The following is a 21,206-nucleotide window of genomic DNA, read 5'->3' on the forward strand; positions in this document are numbered from 1 at the left end:
TAAATTACTTCAAGTCATAGCTTTAAAAATTGAGAAAAAAACGTCCTTAAACAAATATGAATTGCAAGACTTTTGTTTTACACAAGACATAAATGTTACTTGGTAGTGACACGTATATTAAATGCCCTTAGGTATCCGGTCAGTATTAAAGAAATATAATCAAGCATTGCAAGGCCACTTTTATATATCATTACTTTAAATCAGAAAAAAAAAAAAAACTGTGTTCACTCAAGCACAAACGGACTCAATGCCTCCTTAGTTTTTACCGAGGACAGTAACCAGTATTCAAAAGCTGTGAGCACATCGGGTGAAATCTCTCTCTCCACCTTCTGTGGATAGTCACGGATTCTCTCAAAGGCACCTAAAACATAAAGCACAATGGAACTGCGATCCACTATGTCTTCAAATGTGCTGCAATTAAGGTAATTACAGGAAACAAGTTTGATTATGTTGCAACTTCAGTTATAAAAATCAAAAATTAAGATGAAAAATTTAAATTCTCATTCAGCACAGGGTAATTCACAGCTAACTTGTGTGGATCATTTTTCATCTTCTTTATTTTTTGAGGAGCATCTATGTATTCTAAGGTAATGTACAATGCACAAACTATTTTTACTGAGATGTATGTCGTCCAGGGCCTGCTCTCCAGTGAGTCTGGGGTTCGAGTCCTGCTTGGGGTTCCTTGCAACGGACTGGCGTCCCGTCCTAGATGTGTCTCCTCCCCCTCCAGCCTTGCACCCTGGGTTGCTGCGTTAGGCTCCGGCTCGCCGAGACCCCACTTGGGACAAGCGGTTTCAGTGTGTGTGTGTGTGTAAATGTAAATGTATTCTAGGAGGTCATGTGTCGTGCCCAGAGAGGGGTGTGGGTACTGGTCCAGCTTGGCGGACTGGAATGTGATGATGGTGCATGTGTTCTGTCCCTGGTCACTGGCACAGAAATGGCAAAGTACTTGGTGCTCCATGAAAGGCTCCTGCACCAGGATTACCCTGCTGGGTGAGGAGGAATAGTTCTTATTTGGACTGGAACAGTGAACCCCAATGAACACTTCAATGTCACCAGTATTAATACATTTATGCCCATTATGTAGACATGACTGGTAATTCAATGTGAAAGGGACACATGTAGAGGTGAATATTTTCTCTATACTGTACAAGCCAAACCCATTGTCTGAATACTTCCAAACATGACATTTCACTAGACATGGAAAAAAGAAAATTGATTAAATTTAAAGAAATACACGTAAGCAGCACACCTTAGTTTCATATTTACATGAATTCAAAATGTTTGAGCTAGCAGTCTGAGCTGAATCTTATTTTGTTCTTACTTCCTGCTATAATGATTTTACCTACCTACTATTGAAGATTCTAGGCAGAAAACATTTTTGAGACAAACATTTGTGTAAATATGGCCAAATACATAAAAACTAAAGATCTTTGGCGCACTTTAAAAAAAGCCTCTTTCTTATCTGTTCCTCTTATATTCACAGATCTTGAGGTTTTGCTCATTAATTTCCATTTACACAGAACATTACATTACCTTTTGAAACACTGAAGGCTCATGAAATAAGAGCAAAGAAATCAGACTAAAGAATAATTTATTAAAGAGAGAGTGCATTGTATACTTCAAAAATAATGCATCTGCACAACAGCTAAAGTTAAGTCTCTTATAATAATGGTGGTCCAGCTTAAGTGTTACTGTTATTCTATTACCACTTCATAGGCTTTGCTCCAACACGTTCCTCTGCCTCCAGGTAACCATCGTATAGCTCCCGAAGGTGGAGGATCAGCTCCTCCACATTGTCACCTGTTAGTGCAGACACAGGGATCACCCTCTGTTTCTCACGACACCTCAGCTCAGTAAGGTTCTCCTGGGCTTCAGGCAGGTCCATCTTATTAGCCACTACAGCTTGTGGGCGCCGGGACAAGCCAGGCTCGTACTTCTCTAGCTCGAACCGCAGGTCTTGAAGCTGGGTCCAAGGTTCTGCTATTGAAAGGTCCAAAACGAAGAGCAGGAAACGGCATCTCTCGATGTGTCGCAGGAAGGAGATCCCTAGGCCACGGTTTAGGTGCGCCCCCCTGATGATTCCCGGGATATCTGCCACTAATCAGAATAAATATACAGAGCAGTTTATTGTAACAGACACAAATAACGGCACAGGGGCTAGAAAAATACTTTTTTGCTTTAAATATGTTAAATGTATAATGCAGTGTATAATTCTACTTCTCATCCCGCTTCACGCACCTGCCACTTGCTCATGGTCTTGATACTTCACAATGCCCACATGAGGGTTCAGTGTGGTGAAGGGATACGCAGCTACAGCTGGTTTTGCATTGGAAACGGCCCGCAGAAGAGAGGACTTCCCTGCATTTGGAAATCCAACCTGTTGAAAAACAATCAGTATTATTTAAGTATCTGTATTATTATTATCACTATTATTATTATGAGGGGTGAGGTGGCACAGCGGATTTGGCTGGGTCTTGCTCTTTGGCGGGTCTGGGGTTCAAGCCCTGCTTGGGGTGCCTTGTGATAGACTGGCGTCCCGTCTGGGGTGTGTCCCCTCCCCTACAGCCTTGAGTCCTGTGTTGCCGGGCTATGCTCCGGTTCACCGCGATCCCCCTCAGGACAAGCGGTTTCAGCCAGTGTGCGTGTATTATTATTATTATTATTGTTATTATTATTATTATTATTAAATCAGTATTTATGAATTCCTCTGCTATTAGAAAACATTCTGAAAAAATAGTGCCATTTTAATAGTAATATTAATATTGTCAGAGTTCATAGTATGGGTGTAAACTGAGGTCTCCAAAAGATGTAATTCTGTAGGTTTCACAGAAAAATTAAATAACTGTGCAGGATCACCATAGAACACTGGCTTTTAATATTCGAGCCTAGCCTACAAACCTCACAGCCGCCCCGAGAGTCCTATAGTCCATGGTGATGCCAGGGGACGATGAGAAATGGCTTACACCTAGATACCAATTCACTAAAGCAATAAAGAAATGAGGTGCGGTAAAAATTTGCACAGACTGAAGTTCTTATGAACCACGTTGATCACCACTATAATTTAGTAACAGTGTGGTGATAAGAGATGCTCCCACAAATTTTTCCCTTGCTACTGTATGTGTGACACTGTCCTCACTTACCAGCCCCGCGTGTGCCATGGTGAGCAGTTCTAGCTGTAGAACCCGCTCTTGACCCTTCTCCCCAGGGGTGGCTGAAAGTGGGGCGCGGTTCTCATTGGACAAGAAAAAGCGGTTCCCCTTCCCACCAGCTCCACCAAACACCGCCACATACTCTTGGCCGTGATGAGAGAGGTCCGCCACCTTTTTCCCATTTTCCTTCACTATGGTTCCGACAGGCACCTTGGGCACACAACACAAGACAGGAAGCAGAGCTATGCCTATTCCGAGGACTCACAGACATGAACGTGGTTATTTCACTGGTTCCTCACGCTACAAACATTTATTTCGTTGCATTTTCTTCACAGTTCTATTTTCTAAAAATTGATTGTTGAAGCACAAATGTGACCTGTAATTCCTCATGCAGCCATTGGACCCAATGTGTGGGACTGCCTTAATTCAACTAATTTTCACAGTGTTCACAGCTCATGTGCCTGAGTACCGGTGATCAAAAACAAGATGAACTACTTTTAGACAATTAAATTAGCTCTCAAATTAAAGTAGTCCAATGAAAATGTTAAAAGGTCAAAACTTTTTAAGGAACCCACCTCATAACAAATACAGGAACATCTTTATTATTAAGCTTTTAACAATTGAACAGATAATAGAGAAAGAGGCCAGACGTTGATGAACGCTGGACATTCTTATGTAATACACTGGTCAGTTAGTATTGAATGGGAGGTTATGAGGAGGATGTATTTTTTTCAGTAATTTTAAATTTACATTTATTCATTTAGCAGATGCTTTTCTCCAAAGCAAATTTGAAATTAGTTTTATTACCCCTGTAATTTGAAGTTAATGACAAAGTAAATCTGTTACACTGCGATGGACTTGCCTCATGTACCCTAACTCACATTGTGTGCTTCTGGGACAGGTTCTGAACCACAATGACTGTGCACTGCAGTGATTATTGCTAACGGATGGGCAGACAAAAGTGTTGGCTATTTTAACTTTTATACATTAATGGATTTTTTTTTTTTTTTTAAAACACTAAGTCATGAATAAATGGAGAGTCGTTGCATTATCTAGCTAGACTGCGACTTTGTGGTAGAAGTGACTTTTGGGTTATAAACAAATGAATTATAGACTTCCAGCCCCATGTGTTTTTGTAAATTGAAAAGTCAGTGTATTCAGTTCTATGAAACTTACTGGAATATAGGTGGTGCTGGCACTGCGGCCATAGCAGTTTTTACTGCCGCCAGATTCTCCATCCTTCCCCCGGTAAACTGGTGTGATCATTGACAGTGATTTTACCTGCTGGTCAACTAAGACATGGAAAAAAAAATCAGAACATTATATCCTTATTTTTTTCCCCCCAGGTAATGAGAAACTACAACAAAAACATCCTTTAGTAATGAAAAAGAATAAAGTAATGTAACTGTGAAGTCATAAAAGTTAGATTATCTGTCAACAGCAATCTGAATGCAGAACTGGATGGAAGCCTTTACCTTTAAGCACTATGTTTCCACCATCTCCACCATTTCCACCATCTGGACCACCCCATTCCTTCCTGGGCTCGCTGAGGAAAGAGCAGGCCCCCTTGCCACCGGACCCAGCAATTAGCCTGACTTTGCGGTGATCAATAAAGTGACGAGTCTGATGGAAAGAAAAGAGAACTGTCATTTCTACCCTTTCATCTTGAAAGAATCACATGCATACACATTTGCTGAAAAGGGCATAATATATCCTATGGCTTTTATCATATATTCTACATTTATGACAAAAAAGGCCAGCAAGTGGTATAGGGATTAGGATTTTCATCTATGCAATCTGAATGTTTGTATTTCAAATCCCACCTCCTGCTACAGTGCCTGTCGTCGAGATACTTACCCTGATATAAGAATATCCTGCTGTTTAAATGGGTAAAAAATTGTAAAGCTGATTGTAGACCATTGCAATTCAATTTGTACAAAGACTTATGCTAAACAATGGTTTATAATTCGGAAGTGTTTTTTTTTTTTTTTTCTTTTAGCATGTTGGCACAAAGCATGCTATATGCAGTAAATTGTTTTAAACAGACACTAACCAGCTTCTTCTCTGAAATCTCTTTTTTCCTACTGAATTCCTTTGTTTTGGTGGCCAGGGAAGAGCTGGTATAGTAGTGTCCCAGCACAACCGCTTTTCCACTTGTGCACCCGGACACTCTTCTCAGTTTGGGCACTTTTCTGGACATCCTGATGACATCCTGCACAAGCCATCTTTGCACAAGCCCAAGTGAGACTGTCATTCTGAACCAGACCAGTACAAATCCACAGAAGGAAGTCTGAGGTTCATCTGCTACTCTGCTGTTTGGAAGGATCCTGGTAAAAATAAGAAAAATACATTACATGAGCTTGCTCAAAAGCAGGCTCCTTTAACCTGTGTATAACTGAGTTGTGTAAATATTTTTAAAATTATGCACAGAGTGTCTCTGCCATATGTTACTTTGCATATAGATTTCCCCACATTAGGAAGGTAATTCTTTCCTGAAAAAAACCTTTGCAAAATGAATTCTTATAAACGGATGATGTAATTGCTATTAGCTCTAACAACTAACAGCTAAGATTTAATTTTTATGCATTTCTCCCTAGAACCGACTCATTTATGCTAAAATATAATTGAATCCCACTAAAACGGACATACAGTAATTACTTCTGTAGTTAACTTCACAAAATAACAAGGTAATTTCCCTTCATTAACTACGGCATAATACTCTACAGCTGTACCTTTTCAGCTCTTCATAGCCATTAAGGACCGCACAATTGACAAGTGCTCACATGCAAAGCATACGACACTCATGTTCATGTATTAATTCAACCATTAATTCAAACAGTAAAGACAAATCAATGAAAACAAATGCAAATGCTGTTACACTCACTGAACAAGATGACATTGTGTGGAAAGGCGAGAAGACAAGGTGAGGGAATATGAGAAGAGTCATTGTTGTTTGAGGCACTGGTGAGCATGGAGTACAAAACGAAGGGAAAAGTGAGGAGGACAAAGAGTGCCTGTTTTCTTCAAGCTCTAGAATTTCTGGATCATCAGCACTGGCTACTACTTCTTCCATTGCAACAGTAGGATGAGAAATTTCAGAACATAACGTTTGAGACTCAGAAGCAGCAGCAGGGGTGGCTAGACGAGAAAAAGGTAAAACGCTTCTCTGCTTTGTTTCTCGTACCTTTTTATTATACAGTTGTTTGTAACATTCAATCGATTCTCTCATGGGAATTTTTGCTTTGTGGGCTCTTTCAAAATTGCCATCATTTTCATCCAGTAAAGCACGAGTATCGATAAGGGAGAACAAACTGCGTAACTCTTTTGTGCCAAACTCTTTCACAGTTTCTTCCGCTTTATTGAATATCCCGTCTTTCAAAGGTTCAGCATTCTCTTTCAAAAAGTTCTCTTCTTGTTGATATAGCTTGTCATCCGACAGGTCTTCAGAGTGAGATCCTAACAACTCCTGCACATCTTCAATGTTAACCTCATTAAAACCTGCTTTCACTGCCAGCTGTACAATGTCAAGACAGATGGTCTTCCTCATGGTCTCAAAACAGTGAATGTCATGCACAGCCTCAGGAAGTTTTTTCCAAACAGCATTCATAGTGTTCCCTCTCACTTTGTCCCAAGCAATAGCTATGTTTTCAATGGCCATATTTATACTGTAATTTTTCCATAAATCCCTGACTGTGACCTTGTCATTCTTGTTCAAACCACTGACGAGGTACTGCATCACAAGCTGCATATAGTAAGCCTTAAATATCGAAATGACACCTTGTTCCATTGGCTGTAGCAAAAATGTTGTGTTGGAAGGCAAAAACACAACTTGAACATTGCTACTATAATCAACAATTGTTGCTGGATGGCCTGGAGCATTTTCGATGATTAAAAGTGCTTTGTTGCCTAGGTTATTTTCTTTGCAATATTTTGCAATGAAAGGACAGAAGTAACTTTGCACGTAGTCTAGAACATATGCTGTGCCACCCATGCACTTCTACTTGAATACCAAATCACTGGAAGATTTACCTTATTAATACCCTTCAAAGCCTGTGGATTTTCAGAATGGTATATGAGAAAAGGTTTGAGCTTTACGTCACCCTCTGCATTGCCACCAAGCAACAACGTTACCCTGTCGTTAAAGGCTTTATGTCCTTTGTCTTGATTTCCATCCTTGGAAACGTAGGTACAAGACATCATTCGCTTCCAAAACAAGCCAGTGTTGCGCATATTGAAAATCTGCTGATTAATATAGCCACCTTCTTCAATAAGCTTTGGCAGCTCTTCACGAAAAACACTGGCTGTTGGGGTTTCAGCAGATACTGCCTCACCTGTTACCTTGAGGTTATCCAAGAATGTCCTTTTCCTGAAACGGTCAAACCATCCATGACTGCCTTTAAATTTCAAATCCTTGGCCGTTTCATCGCCCTCCTCAATCGCCTGCGATTTCAGTCGCTCAAACAATGACAATGCCTTTACTCTAATGAGAAGAAAAGTAAGAGTCATGTAGTGTTTTGCTGAATCCTCTATCCACTGCAATAAAACATGTTCAAGTTTCACCATGGGATGTCTACTCACAAACAATGCTGTTAAACTCGCACCACCAAACGCGGTCTCCAGTATTTTCTCTTTCTGCACGTAGATGAAGATAAACGGAGTGCCAGCATCACATCTTTATTCCGCTGTCCTTCATCGATACGCTTTATCACATCCAGCTTGACACTCAAGTTAAAGGGAATGGCTTCTTGGTACTTTTTTCGCTTGCCCAGGTCCTTACTTCTTTCATTTCTCCTCACTTTCTTAATTTTAGGGGGCATGATGAACAAGATTTTCACTACTATAAATTAATAAAAGACAAGGAGTGTGAGAGGAGAACTTAATGCAACAGGGAATTGTGACAGGGTTCAGTTCTGTCTCGCCTCAGGCGAACACAGAGTATCCAAATTCCGTCCTCATCACAAGAGAAAGGCCATGCATTCACGCTTACGCAGGAGTACTAAATGAAACTCACTGTAATGTGTGAAGTCATGTTCATATTCTCATAACCTGAACGAGTGTATCTCGGGCTATCACTGTATACTATTAGGCTCCTTTTCTGTGCCATGTCTGTCTAATAAGGCAGACAATCTAACTAGTAGAGCCACAAAGCGATTGGTCGGACTCCTGACTGAGAAAAACGGCTATCGCGAGACTAGGGAACATTACGAGTGATGCACAATATTGCAGATATAAAAACGAGCCCAGTCGTTCCAGTGTAACTAGTAAGTGGCACTCTTAGCCCGCAAGCCTATTCGTGCTCAGTTTCCCCCTACAGCATTCAAAGACGCTACCAACAAACCTGGCAAAAGTACCAAGACATCCAGCCAGTATGATGCGCTCACTGACTAAACAACGCTGTCATGATCGTACGCGCAGAATCTGCACATGATAATGATTAAAACGGGCCTTGCTGTGACCGAGTCGGTACCTAACGGTAACGTAAATAAAACAGAGAAGAAGAGTGAGCGTCGCCAGAGCAGCTAAATCAAATATGAAAGGCCACCTACACGTTACTGAAAATATATGTTCTACAGAGTAATTATGAAATAAGTGAACACGGACTTTATATTGGTATGTGATATGGATTTATATTGTAGACACAGCACACGGAACTCACCATCTTCCCCAACGTATCGGCAAACGGAGTGACGTAAAAGTACGGCGAGTGCAGAGGACCATAATTATCATACAAAAAGCGTTTGGGAATCAAACTTAACAGCGCAGTCACATTTTTCCTCATTGACTCATTGAGTTAAGGTCGATCAGAGGGATGAAAAACATGCTGGGAAATAGGGGGGAAATAACTACTGTATGCCAGAATATTTATGTTGTGAGCAGGTTATAGATTCGCGATTTTTGCATGTGCGGCGGAGTCAGCTTGAGTGGGATTAGATAGATCCCCGTTTATCATGCTGCTACTCTAACTTCACTATTACTGCGCTTCACACCCTTCAGTGTAACAGCAACAGACGACAGCACACACAGGGCAGGCTCAGATTGGACACGTTTATTGTTTCCATATTAAACCGGTAACAAAGGCATTTGTAAGAAGCGAACGTACAATTTTCCTGCACAACATTCATTTTTTTTGGTCACTTACACTGTCACTCTCTCGCACATCAACGAACAAGCCGAGACGTAGCGTTTGTTACACGACACACGATTCTTGTAGAGAAAACACACACAACCAACGCGCCATTCACAGGAGCCGAATACAATGCAGCGTCAGGAGGCCTACGATTGTCCCGGAACGGTCGTGTGAAATTTGAGCTGTCTGACAGCCATAGATATAATACATACGCCATTTCAAACACCATGTGTAACATCAAAATGATGGATAAGTTGTGCTGCCTCTTTAGAGGTAAACAGAATCTCAGCACCCATTCGTATCTGTAACATTGGCACAACGACAGTTGGTCAAATTCATACAAACAAAGTTAACCTATTTCATACGCTGCTGGATGAGGCTTCGAGTTTGACTGCTCATAAAACAGGCGAAATATTTGTAAAGTTGTACAGAATTATAGAAACTATACAGCAAACGACTCTGAAGAATGTTTAGGACAAGTATTAGCTTCTACTGCACTACCAAGTACTCGTCTGCAACACTTGACAATACAACCTGTCTGTGCACATGAGCAAGATCAACACTTAGCATTTCGCAAATTGTTTTACTACAGTGCCTGTCAGTCATGAAGAAAAACATACAGAAGCAATACACACTTAGGGTAAATTTTTAAAAAAAAAAAAAGAAAGAAGAAAAAAAAAAGAAAGAAAAACACATTCCCATATAAGTACAAACCAAATCTAATCTAACATTGTTTTTATAAAATACAAATTGAAAAATAGTAATAGATTTAAATCCACTGATCACTTGGACACAAACATTTGTCGTTTCTTTTCTTCTCACAAAAGCATCACATGGTACTAATTCAAAACAATATTCTACAAAATTTTCGTTACGTTATTTTTAAATGAACAGTTTTTAACCATAAATAGTAATTATTCTGGGTTTAGATGGGCAGTGTTCAGTCACTTGCTGTCATTAAATTAAGTGCTCTTCTTGGTGCTTTTGCACTGTCCATACAACATTTAGTAGTACTTGCACATAAATCATGGAAGTATTTATCCTATATATTTAAATACTGCAATTTTAACAGAGTTATACTTCAGTACAGAAGCAAAATGCCAACTATTCAGAGACAGGCAACTATAAATATGCTCCAACAGCCTTGTTACAGTACACAGCCAAGTGTACTTATCACTCCATATAACCCTTTGGTAGTTGTGTAGTGGATCCCTTACCGTAACAATTAATCAGCATTATGATGTCAAATTAAACATTAGGTAGTTCTTTCAGATTTTTAACTAGTTCATTTCAATTTAAAATTTCAATAGAAAAAAATACAAAATGTGATAAAAATCATAAAAATGTATTAAAATAAACATCAACAAAATACTGTTTTCGTAAACAAAGAAATACAAAAATATATTCCTAATTCAGTGAACCCTTTATCATGGAATAAAGGTTAAAGTTTATGAGAAAGAAAACCCACCATCTGCTGCTATGCATGAGTATCTGAATATTGCTTGGGGAGAAGAGGAGACAATGTGAAAGAATGAAAAAGTTTCAATGATCTGAACAAACTGATTTCACTAGAATCTGAATAAGCAACTTTAGTACACAAGGCTGTATTCATGCAGGTAGTGGAGTCATGTTCTGAAAAGGCAGCAGTGGCAAAAACACCAAACACCAAAACACATAACAGTGTTTGGTATAGAAAACATCATTCTCTATGGTTTTTCATGGTTTGAGACAGTACTTTTGTTATTTTTTCATACCATGAAAGCAGACAGATAGAGGAAAGCTATTGACTGGTTTTCAACACACAGGTTAAGACTAGACCTTGACTAAAAAGAATTTTCAGTGCAGAATTGCTACTGAAAGTGTAATTTAGTCCAAAATCCGAATGAATCCATCTCTGGAAAACTATTCCAGTATGTATATACACCAATTAAATGAACAAATTATATGCAAAACTGTAATACAAACTAAAACAGCATACTTAACTGCCCTTAAGATTTACTTTGTAGATCTCCCAGGTTTACAGTTTATATTTTCAAATGTAAAGAGAATGTGAATTTGTCCTACAAATTCTTATAGAAAAAAAGTCCACTCTTAAAATTCATGTCTTTTGAATCAATTAGTTTAACTTAGTCAAAGAAAAAATAATAGTTAATTAAGCCAAATCTGGGCAACCCCATTGTCCCATGTCTCAGGACAAAAAGTCTTCAAAGTACAAAATTTTACAGTGAGCATACAAAAGTGTTTTTGTCAGTTTGCCAAAGAGGTGATGAGGCCTTGGCATCTTATTGCTGGTAGTTCCCATACTGACCCTATAAAGAAAAGAGACAAATTTTAACAGTAAACTACAGTATGAACTCCATCAAAAACACTGTTGACCAAAAAGATAACATGGCAGTGAAGACAGCGAGTAAAATCCTCTGTAATGATTTCGGAATCAGAAATACAAATACATGCAAACCTAAACACTGACATCCAGGGTTAACACTTGCAATTATTAAGGCTTTTCAGGTGTTTGGACTTTACTCAGGGTGTAATGTGAGACCTCTGTGGAGGAATACCTGCTCATATCCATAAGGTCTTTGTGCCTGGGTACTGGGGGTAGCCTGTGATGAGCGGTAGGTGCCATACTGTTGTCCCTGTTGGTAGCCAGAATACTGGGAGGAGCCACTCTGTGAGGAACCTGAGGGAGGGCACAGTAACACTTAATCAGGCTTGAAACTGTTCACTTAAATATTGATTGCATTCTGATTTTTTTTTTATTGCAATCTGTTTTTTTTTGGGGGGGTGGGAATTAATGATCTTTTGGTACCCAGTCCATAATTGTTTTATGTGTTGCATGAACCAAAAGTGAGGAGTTTCTTGGAATTTATATATATTTTTTAGTTTGCAGTTCTTTGGAGTTTTAATAACAAGGCACAACAAAACGTAAAAAGTCAATTTATTATAGTTATATCAGTACGTTCTCACAACGAAAGCTACTCAAGGTCTTGTAGCCGCCCATCCCTATTTTTGTTTAAAATCACCAAGCTGCAGTGGTGCTTTGCACTGCAGAAATCTCTGCAGAATCAATCATAGGGGACACAAGAAAAAGCATACAAAGATGAACACCATACGGTGAATAACAAAGGACAATCAAACAATAATTAAAACTAAGTCATGATAATCATAAGAAAATTATTATAATAGCATAAAGTAATATAATAGCAAACAGAATTGTAAAAATCAAGTACAGTTCATGTTTAAAACATTTCAACTCCATGCTTTAAAATAAAAATGACTTAAGTGTGCCCATGGATGTAGAAAGAAGTACCTACCATAGCCCTGCTGTTGCCCACTGTAGCCCTGCTGGCTGGGGTACTGCTGCTGACTGAAGGGCTGCTGCTGGTTAGAACCCTGCTGGTAGGAGGCCTGCTGCTGGCTGTACTGTGAATTCCCTACAGACACAGAAGACATGTGCTACTTATTCAAACCTGCAGCCAGTGGGCAGCTACTACCTTGCAACAGAAACACATTCCCACTCCAGAGGAGCTGGAATACACTAGTTCCTCACCTTATGAGCATAATTTGGACTGGGTGACTGTCCATGATTCCGAAATCACTTTCACCCCACAAGTCGCAACCAGCAACAGTTTAGTAATAGAGATTTTGCTCGATTTATACATGGGTTACAGTCTGTAAAACCCTGAATATAACCACAATAATTAAAATAATTACTCGGAAATATTTTTTTAATTCTATATTCTAAATCACTAATAATAATAACAACAACTCCCATCGATTCCCAGCTGACTCACCCTATAAGCATGAACATTGTTCAAAATTTTCTTGCAACTTTCACATTTACATATTATCTCCACTTTGGTCCTTATGGTAGATGCCACCTCTTGCTGACTGTCAGAATCACCAACACCAATGAACACCACATGCAACAATGTTAAATGAAGCCGGTTCCACAATTTTATTCTGTTAGTGTGTGCTTTACTGCCATCTATCGACTTTCCATTTATGCATAGGCCACAATTACTATTTTGTAAATCAGTAAAGAAAATATGCAATGAATACAATAGGAGGGAAGCTAAACTTTGACAATTCGAAACAACCGTTCATAACTCGAGAACCTGCTGTATGCTGCTTAATTTACTGTAATGAGATGCCACAGGTAAGCTCACTGTGCAGTGTCTGCATGATATACCTCCTTCATAGTAGTGCTGTGAAGACTCATCAAAGGACCTTTCGTAACCCTGCTCGCTGTAAGAAGACTGCTGGTACCCGTAGTCCCCATGACCTGCAGCAGACATAAACAAGTACATGCAAATTTACTGCTGGTGTGCATGCAGCCTGAACGATGCACTTACACAACTGACACCCTCCTCCGAGACAATATTACTGAAGAAGGAAAACCAGATCTGAAATTTTAACACACCAACAAACACACGCTCCAAGCTGCAGCTGAGACTTCCAAAATATGGATTCAAAGCAAGTATGGGTCTACTGTACACAAAGCCCAACTTGGGGAGTTAAAAAGGTTTTTCGTGCTGCCGATTATGATAATGTTAAAAAAAACCTATGATGAGAGTGGAAAGGGTGAGATGAGCTGGAGGTGAAAACTCTGATTATTACCATCAGGGTAATACTGCTGGTTAATGGGCTCACTGGAGCTTTGACTGTGCCCATACTGCTCCCCGTAGAACTCATCCTGCCCCATGTACTGCGGTGCTGTTCCTGCAAGACAGCCAACGCCAGGATTCATTAATAAACTGATGTAACGAATATCGGTTGCACTAACTGGTGAAGGGCCACTTAGTGCAGGGGCAGGGTGACACAAGGACTGAAGTCTCCATTGTGGAACAAGTGACTGAAATACTTAATGTTTATTATTTGATCTTTGAAGTGGTTTCATTTTAGTGCCCTTTTATTCGAATAAGAGCATTTCTATTATTTAATAAACCTGAATTTTAATTTTTTTGTCCCGTGTCATTCTGCTTAAGTTTATGCCTTTTATCCCATATTCATAAAGTAAATTATGATTTATCTTGAAATAACTGCATACAATTACATTAATTATGAGTGACACTGTATACACTTGGAGAAGAGACTTACGAAGAATGAAAAATGTAAAAAGCGAGTTAAAAAGAAAGGCATATCTGTCTTTGTGCACTGGTGCGCAGTAACTCCATATCACTCCTAATATATAAAATATCATCTTGACATCAAGATGATTTACATGTTTATTATAAACAAACAATAAATTATACAAATTTGATGCTGCACAATCCAGTGACTCAGGACCACTCACGTTCAACTGACTCAGAACTGAATTTTGTTAAATATCTGACTGTCTTACGCTGGAGCTCTCAGACTATTAGGACATTATATAATGCGCAGTTTCAGCCTTTGCCTTACCACTGTTTAAGTTACAAGGTGACCACTAAGCTACAAATAACTGGTGACTGTGCAAAAATAACCAATAGCTGTTGGTTGACCAATCACTGCAGTGTCTGTAAAGAAAGTGATATGGGTGTTTTACATGAAAATAAACACTTTTCTAAAGAGCAGCTTTCCTAACTACTTCATCAGTATATCTAAAAATGTTGTCTCCATACTTTACAAGAAAAACTAAATTATATTGTGGGAATATTTGGGAATATCTCACTTGTATACATATGGTTGCAACAGAAAACAAACCTTCCAAAACAACTGAGCAGTTGGATGGAGGCCTGAAGACCTGTTGACTAGAGGGAAAAAAAAGCACACACTGGTTCACACCTACTGATCCTGATCCCTGAAGAAAATCCCGTTATAGAGAAAATGTTGTTTGTTAGTCTCTGCAGTGGGACTTGACTGAATGAATGACAGAGCTCTCTGGCCACTGCAAAACCCACAGGGTACTCTACTGTGTCAGTGAACATGAATGGTCAGACCTGGTGAAAGTTAAAAGTATTATTGTAAATGTAAATAATATACAGTGTGTCAACAGAGCTTCAGAGACAATGCTAAACTTTGAGTGCTGTCTCTTACCTCCAGCAGGCACAGAACTCAAAGAAGAATATTAGGGACTATTTTTAGGAGCATGCTGACAAAGTGCTGGGCTGTGATTTACACAGAAGGAGACCACAAATGACAGCTACAATAAATCTAAAATTGCTTCTTAAAGCCACAGGCAAACCACAAAAACCAAAACAGCATAATGCTCTCTTGCAGAAGCTCCTGTCCAAGTTGGAGATCGCCTAACTTGAGCTTTCAAGCTAAAACTGCAGCAAATACTAACAAACTTAAACTCGGACTATTGTTCTGGGCAACTGAGAAACATTTAACTTATGCAAAGACTGCTCATCATATCACATTTTTAAAAAGGGGTGGAAAAATAACAAGAAGTTGAGATCTTGACACAATCACTTTCAAGTAATATAATAAAAAGTGAAAAAAATTTTCATGGGGTTCTTAAAATTCAGATTTTGCTTATTAGATTCTTAAAAGAATAAAATATTTCCTACCTTGTTGCGATGGACGATAGGATCCCATAGGCCTCTGTGCCATCATATTTCCTTGGCTACCCTGTCCCATCATTCCAATAGACTGCTGCCCCTGGTAGTGCTGATTCCCAGCTTGAGCTGAAGAGTAATGAGATGTTGCTGCCTGTTGGTGCATCATTGTCACTGGAAAGATCATGGGAAATTATGTGCATTAAGAGAAACAATCACAGAATAAAAAAGGCCAGGTGCTGGCAAAACATTGCAAAAGCCAAGGGTAAAAAAAGCTCACAGTAAGAAAAAAATGAGGTTTGTGCAGAAACTAGGCTAAATGTATACTGACAACAGGATGTCTGTCAAAGGTTTCAAGCACCCCTCTCAAAGGAAGTGGACTGGATGACTTGAAAAGGAGTGTCTCTGAAGTTTCACTAACAACAACTCACAAATATTGTTTTTCCTGTTTGGGAAAAGATTTAGAACTTCATAGATTGTATTGCAGGTTAACTCACAGCACCCAACTACAGTCCGACTAGGACCGCATGACCCCACGAATGTTGGCCTGTCTCACCTTGATTGGGTGGCATGTTGAGGTTGCTGCGGGAGGTGTAGCTGGCTGCAGACGGGCCCTGGTTCTGCATCTGTGCGCCCTGCGAGGACGACACTGGGTGGCTGTACCCCGTGGCCGAGCTGTGGCTGCTGACTGCCATGCTCAGGGAGGTAGAGGAAACGGATGTCTGGCCTGATGGCTGCATTGAGGCATGACTGGGGCCTGGCAACACAGGGAATTTGCCACATGCTCAGCTAACTATTGCACTCAGCAACACAGGAAAGGGTAGCTGAAGGTACAGAAAAGCAATCTTATGGAACAGCTGGAGGATGCGTGCATGCATGGACCAGCATGTGAACTGGCATGCAAGCACACTAGCAAACATGCCACTAGCTGAATGGAGCGGAAGAGGAAGCCTCACCATTACTCATCTGCCCCTGCATATGGGAGGTAGGTGGGAGACCTGTAGCCATGCTGTCATTGAGATTACTCTGGGAGTGCATGGACTGGTTGCCAGTAGTCTGCCCCATCCCTCCTGTGGCCATGTTCATATTCTGAGTTGGTGGCTGAAAAACACGAAGGTGGGAAACAAAGCAGAGTCAGGCATCAAGCGCAAGCAATCACTCCAAAGCTGAAACTCCTGGGACTGCACTGTTCATAGAAAAAGCTAACATCCCTACTGAAGGCACAAAGACTTTTCAGTTCTAGTGCTGGTGTGAAACAAACACTAATTTAGGAGATGGGGAAGGTTCTTGCTGCAGATTTGATCAGATGAAAGAATGAAGCATGCTTGTATATACTCACGTTTGCAAGTAGTACTTGGGTAGCACAAACTGAATGCGAAAAATTGCACTAATAGCCCATTTTAAAAGGGAAACTTACAGCAGGTAACAATGACTGCATGTTTTGATTGGAGTCGGCTATTGTAGCAAGATAGACCAGGTTTCTGTGCAATATTTGCTGATATCTGTGGAAAAATACACGAGGGTACAATTAATCTTGTATCAGTTTTACAATTTTTCTGAAAAAAATGCAAAAATTTGTTGATATTATAGCAGCGTTTAACAGCAAAAAATTGCAAACAATCAGGGCAAGTAAATGCCTTCATTTCACTCCACATTGTGATGATACATACTGTGTGCACTCTGCAGTTTTCCCTTTACTCTGGTAGTCCATTATACACTGAATGAGGTGATGATTCTCATCCAGCATCTTGGGAGAGAAGAATCACACAACTCAATACAATTCACATCAAACTACATTTTTAATTACATCGTTTAGCTGACACTTTTCTCCAAAGTGACTTGCAATGTTAAGCTACGTACAACTGTTTACACATTTATACAGCTGGGCAGTTTTGTGCTGGAGCAATCTAGGGCAAGTACCTTACAAAGGGGAGACAGTAATAAATGGGACTGAAACCCATGGCAGCTCTAACAATTATGCAACCAGCTGCCACCAGTAATTAGTAGTATTAAAAAACTGAAAAGAACGGTGAGAACAGCTAGGTCCAATTCCCCTAAGTCATACTTGTAAAACTACTTCCTTGGCCTAACCCTAGAATCAAATTAGCCTACATTGTATAACAGGGCTTTGTTTTACACACACACTTTCTGAACCGCTTGTCCCACTCAGGGTCGCAGGGAGCCGGAGCCTAACGGGACGCCAGTCTGTCACAAAGCACCCCAAGGGGGACTCAAACCCCAGACCCAGCAGAGAAGCAGGACCCAGTCCAACCCACCGCACCACTGCGTCCCCATGGCCTTTGTTACACATTATTATTATCTAATTTCACACATTATTCATGTTAAAATACTAGTAATATAGACTAATAATCATATAAGTGAAATATTTCCCTGCTGTATTGTATTAGTGCAGCTAGACAACGTTGTCGTAGAGAAGACAAGTGCTCCTTCTTAGAGGATACAATTAAAGGTCGGGACTCGAAAGTAATATGAGGTTGATGGAAGTCGAGGTCATCGTATGTCACGTATGTCTTAAGTCGAAAACTACCTGTAGAATGAAAGTATAAAGGCATGGACTGCACTGTATAAACCCAGAGTTTTGCAAAAATAGAACGAAGCTAAAGTACAGACATAGTGCAGACATGCAGGTGGGCAATTTGGGAAAGAGTTCAATAGTATTTCATATCTGTCTCACCTGATCTAATAATTCAGGACAGCTGGTAGCACAGTGGTTAGCGCTACTACCTTTGGACCCAAAGCTTGCAGGTTTAATCCCCCCCTGCAGCTGTAGTACCCTTGAGGAAGGTACCTCCCCTGCATTACACACACACACACATTTTCAGAACCGCATGTCCCTTACGGGGTCACGGGGAACCGGAGCCTACCCGGCAACACAGGGCGTAAGGCCAGAGGGGGAAGGGGACACACCCAGGACGGGACGCCAGTCCGTCACAAGGCACCCCAAGCGGGACCCGAACCCCAGACCCACCGGAGAGTAGGACTGCGGTCCAACCCACAGCGCCACCGCACCCCCCTCCTCCCCTGCATTACTCCTGTAAAATTACCCATCTGATTGTAAGCATGTACTAATTGTGACCTTAACATCGTAAGTTGCTTTTAAGAAAAAGCATCAGCTAAATGAATAAACATAATTACTGTTATTTGACGATTTTACATACTCATTGCTGTTTTGCTTATGCAAGAGCAGACTGAGGATTTCTAGAACACTACCCATATTATAGCAGTAAATCAAACGCACTAGTAGCAGAAAGCAACAATTGTATCTTGTCATTTCTGTAAAAATGCATGCAGTACTCTGCAGTACAAGATAGGTACCTGTAGTTTTTTTCCCTCCAAAATTACATTTTCCCATAAAACAATACAATTGTCAACAGAAATAATATAGAAGATTTTTTTTTAAGTTTTGATATCTACAAAAAAATGCATCCCTCGCGAAACACATGGCTGGTATTGCATTGATTGGGTCAGGAGCAGTACAGTACACTAGCGGAGCGCTGCGCAGCACTGCCTACACTAGTAATTTCATTCATTATAATATTATATTCGGCGCTGAATATATTAGAATGAATGAAATTACTGTAGTCAGCGCACGTAGTACTTAATAAGCAGCTCTCATAATGTGTCCTTCTGTGTAAAACACACGAGTGTGGAGTCGTTTTGCTCAAAAGCAAACATCGCGTTTCTCCGCTCGGGAAGGGAACAATCAGGTGGACGTGCGCACACTGGGAGCGCGTCTCATGCACAGCGGCGGCGCGCAGCCATGCAACGGGGCCGCGCAGGGCAGCCGTCCGCATCTGTCCTTCTCTTTAAAAAAAAAAAAAATGAGACAAAATGTATTTTCTGGACGAGTTTACAGTACTGCTCAATCGACCCTCGTAAAACCCAATTCATTTGAGTTTCTCTGAGAAATGAAGAAATACCTCTATTAGATTGCACGTTGAGTGACAGTCAGAAGGGGTATTTTCACATGATGAAGCTAAGCCGACATTCACACATATTTTTTTTAGGGGAAACGGGCGGTTCTTCTTTGATTTTTACAAAATAATAAAAACCCACGCGTACCCGTGACCGGTCTGACACCTGAGACCGTGCAGTCCACACGTACAAAATCAGTACCACATGCATTCTTTGTTCGGCTCATAGTTTTAGCTATACTATAGTATAGTCTATAGCAGATATTTTCATTTCAGTGAGATGGTGGTAGTTGCGTGCTCCCCTTTCTTGGATACAGAGTATCGTTCGTCGCGCGCGCGCATGTGCGCGTGCACACACACACACAGAGAGCACAAAAAAACAAACCATGACAAAAAAGAGAAGACAAGCCGGGCTACCTTTTGTATGGTCTGCTGTGTCACCTCTCCCTTTCCCCTCGGCCGAGCCGTCGCAAACGCCACAGACATCTCCTTTTGTCTACACACAAACACTTCTTTTTTTATTCTAATATCTTATTATGAGCTTTGCTACCTCTTATTACGCACTATACGGTCCCTCATCCTCTGAAGGAGCTGAGGAGGGGGGCACAAAACTTGGTCTAATCCACCGTGTATCTTGAATATATGCCAAGAAATAGTAATGTTGACTTGAAGTGCGCTTTATATTTTGCCAAAAAGAGATAGAGACAGAGTATATATTTGTGTGTGTGTTTGGTCCTCTCAGCCGTTCGTCAGTAGAAACGTTGAGACAAACCTCCGCCGCCGTTGGTACGACCCGGCGGTGCGGCTCCACTCCTTACGCACTGTGCGCACGTTGCGCTGCAAAGGGGATTCGCAAAGACCCACTACGTTCCTTTTTGCGACGTTGTCCGCTGCGATGCCGTGCACTCACTACGCAAAAAATCATCCGTCACTCGCGCGGTGCAAGTAACTGGCAGTTTTGTGCATGTCGTTCGTTGTGAAATATGTATACTTGACATTTTTGTATTATATAGTTTATTACACTTTATGTTTTTATCGCTTCCGCATTTCAGGTGATGTTAACGAGAAGACACAAGCGGCCGTGTCAGTCAGATTGATTCATACATACACACTCTGGCAGAGACTCTCTCCATTCTACTAAGTGGAATCACTCAGCGATATTCTGGTAAAGTTTTTTGCAGCTACTTTGTGTGATGATTAAAATGAAATAAACTAAATGACAAGACAAGAACCGCAAGAGTGAGGTTTCGCGCGCCTCCTCGTTAGTATAGTGGTGAGTATCCCCGCCTGTCACGCGGGAGACCGGGGTTCGATTCCCCGACGGGGAGAAGGCACGTGCGTTTTTGACCCAGTGGATGAGGCTCGTGCCTTGCATTCTGAACATCATTCCTCATCATTCCTGCTGTCGCAGTGTCGATCGAGGTGCTTACCTTCAACTGATAGAATTATAATACTTTGTTGTAAAACAGGGTAAACCTTTGGAAAATGAATTATCGACCGCAAGCTGACA

General features: G+C 40.6%; 2 protein-coding genes and 1 non-coding gene across 4 annotated transcripts; 1 reads left to right on the forward strand and 2 right to left on the reverse strand.

The window, feature by feature from the left end:
- Window positions 1-907: 907 nt before the first annotated feature.
- mtg2 (mitochondrial ribosome-associated GTPase 2) lies at window positions 908-8,837 on the reverse strand. The gene is made up of 9 exons (XM_029249941.1): window positions 8,809-8,837; window positions 7,731-7,989; window positions 7,484-7,632; window positions 5,206-5,479; window positions 4,628-4,775; window positions 4,329-4,444; window positions 3,144-3,362; window positions 2,242-2,380; window positions 908-2,100 (listed from the first exon to the last, which is right to left on the reverse strand). The coding sequence occupies exons 4-9, from the start codon at window positions 5,404-5,406 to the stop codon at window positions 1,706-1,708; spliced, it is 1,218 nt and encodes a 405-aa protein (XP_029105774.1). The 5' UTR covers window positions 5,407-5,479; window positions 7,484-7,632; window positions 7,731-7,989; window positions 8,809-8,837; the 3' UTR covers window positions 908-1,705.
- Window positions 8,838-11,525: 2,688 nt separating this feature from the next.
- On the reverse strand, window positions 11,526-20,251 carry LOC108936950 (calcium-responsive transactivator-like). Of its 2 annotated transcripts, XM_018756608.1 has the most exons (11): window positions 20,114-20,251; window positions 17,432-17,508; window positions 17,179-17,263; window positions 16,718-16,862; window positions 16,318-16,518; window positions 15,774-15,935; window positions 13,900-14,001; window positions 13,472-13,564; window positions 12,594-12,713; window positions 11,838-11,959; window positions 11,526-11,588 (listed from the first exon to the last, which is right to left on the reverse strand). In XM_018756608.1, exons 1-11 carry the CDS (start codon window positions 20,180-20,182, stop codon window positions 11,562-11,564), a joined length of 1,203 nt encoding a protein of 400 aa, XP_018612124.1. In that variant the 5' UTR covers window positions 20,183-20,251; the 3' UTR covers window positions 11,526-11,561. The 2 variants fall into 2 exon arrangements, with proteins under 2 accessions (XP_018612124.1, XP_018612125.1); XM_018756609.1 differs by lacking the exon at window positions 13,900-14,001.
- A 701-nt stretch (window positions 20,252-20,952) lies between these two features.
- On the forward strand, window positions 20,953-21,024 carry trnad-guc (transfer RNA aspartic acid (anticodon GUC)). Its single transcript has one exon. It is a non-coding gene; the product is annotated as a tRNA-Asp (tRNA).
- Window positions 21,025-21,206: the final 182 nt, after the last annotated feature.

Source organism: Scleropages formosus, chromosome 2 (genome assembly GCF_900964775.1).
Source record: "Scleropages formosus chromosome 2, fSclFor1.1, whole genome shotgun sequence".
Taxonomy (NCBI): Eukaryota; Metazoa; Chordata; class Actinopteri; order Osteoglossiformes; family Osteoglossidae; genus Scleropages; species Scleropages formosus.

Excerpts from the sequence above, each read along its gene's own strand:
- LOC108936950 (XM_018756608.1), bottom strand. The coding sequence starts at position 20,182 with ATGTCTGTGGCGTTTGCGACGGCTCGGCCGAGGGGAAAGGGAGAGGTG. Across the intron at positions 17,264-17,431 it reads AAAACTGCAGAGTGCACACA|ATATCAGCAAATATTGCACA; the intron begins GTATGTATCATC and ends ATTTTTCCACAG. Across the intron at positions 16,863-17,178 it reads TGCAGTCATTGTTACCTGCT|CCACCAACTCAGAATATGAA; the intron begins GTAAGTTTCCCT and ends CGTGTTTTTCAG.
- mtg2 (XM_029249941.1), bottom strand. The coding sequence starts at position 5,406 with ATGACAGTCTCACTTGGGCTTGTGCAAAGATGGCTTGTGCAGGATGTC. Across the intron at positions 4,776-5,205 it reads AGATTTCAGAGAAGAAGCTG|ACTCGTCACTTTATTGATCA; the intron begins GTTAGTGTCTGT and ends TCTTTCCATCAG. Across the intron at positions 4,445-4,627 it reads TGGAAACATAGTGCTTAAAG|TTGACCAGCAGGTAAAATCA; the intron begins GTAAAGGCTTCC and ends TCCATGTCTTAG.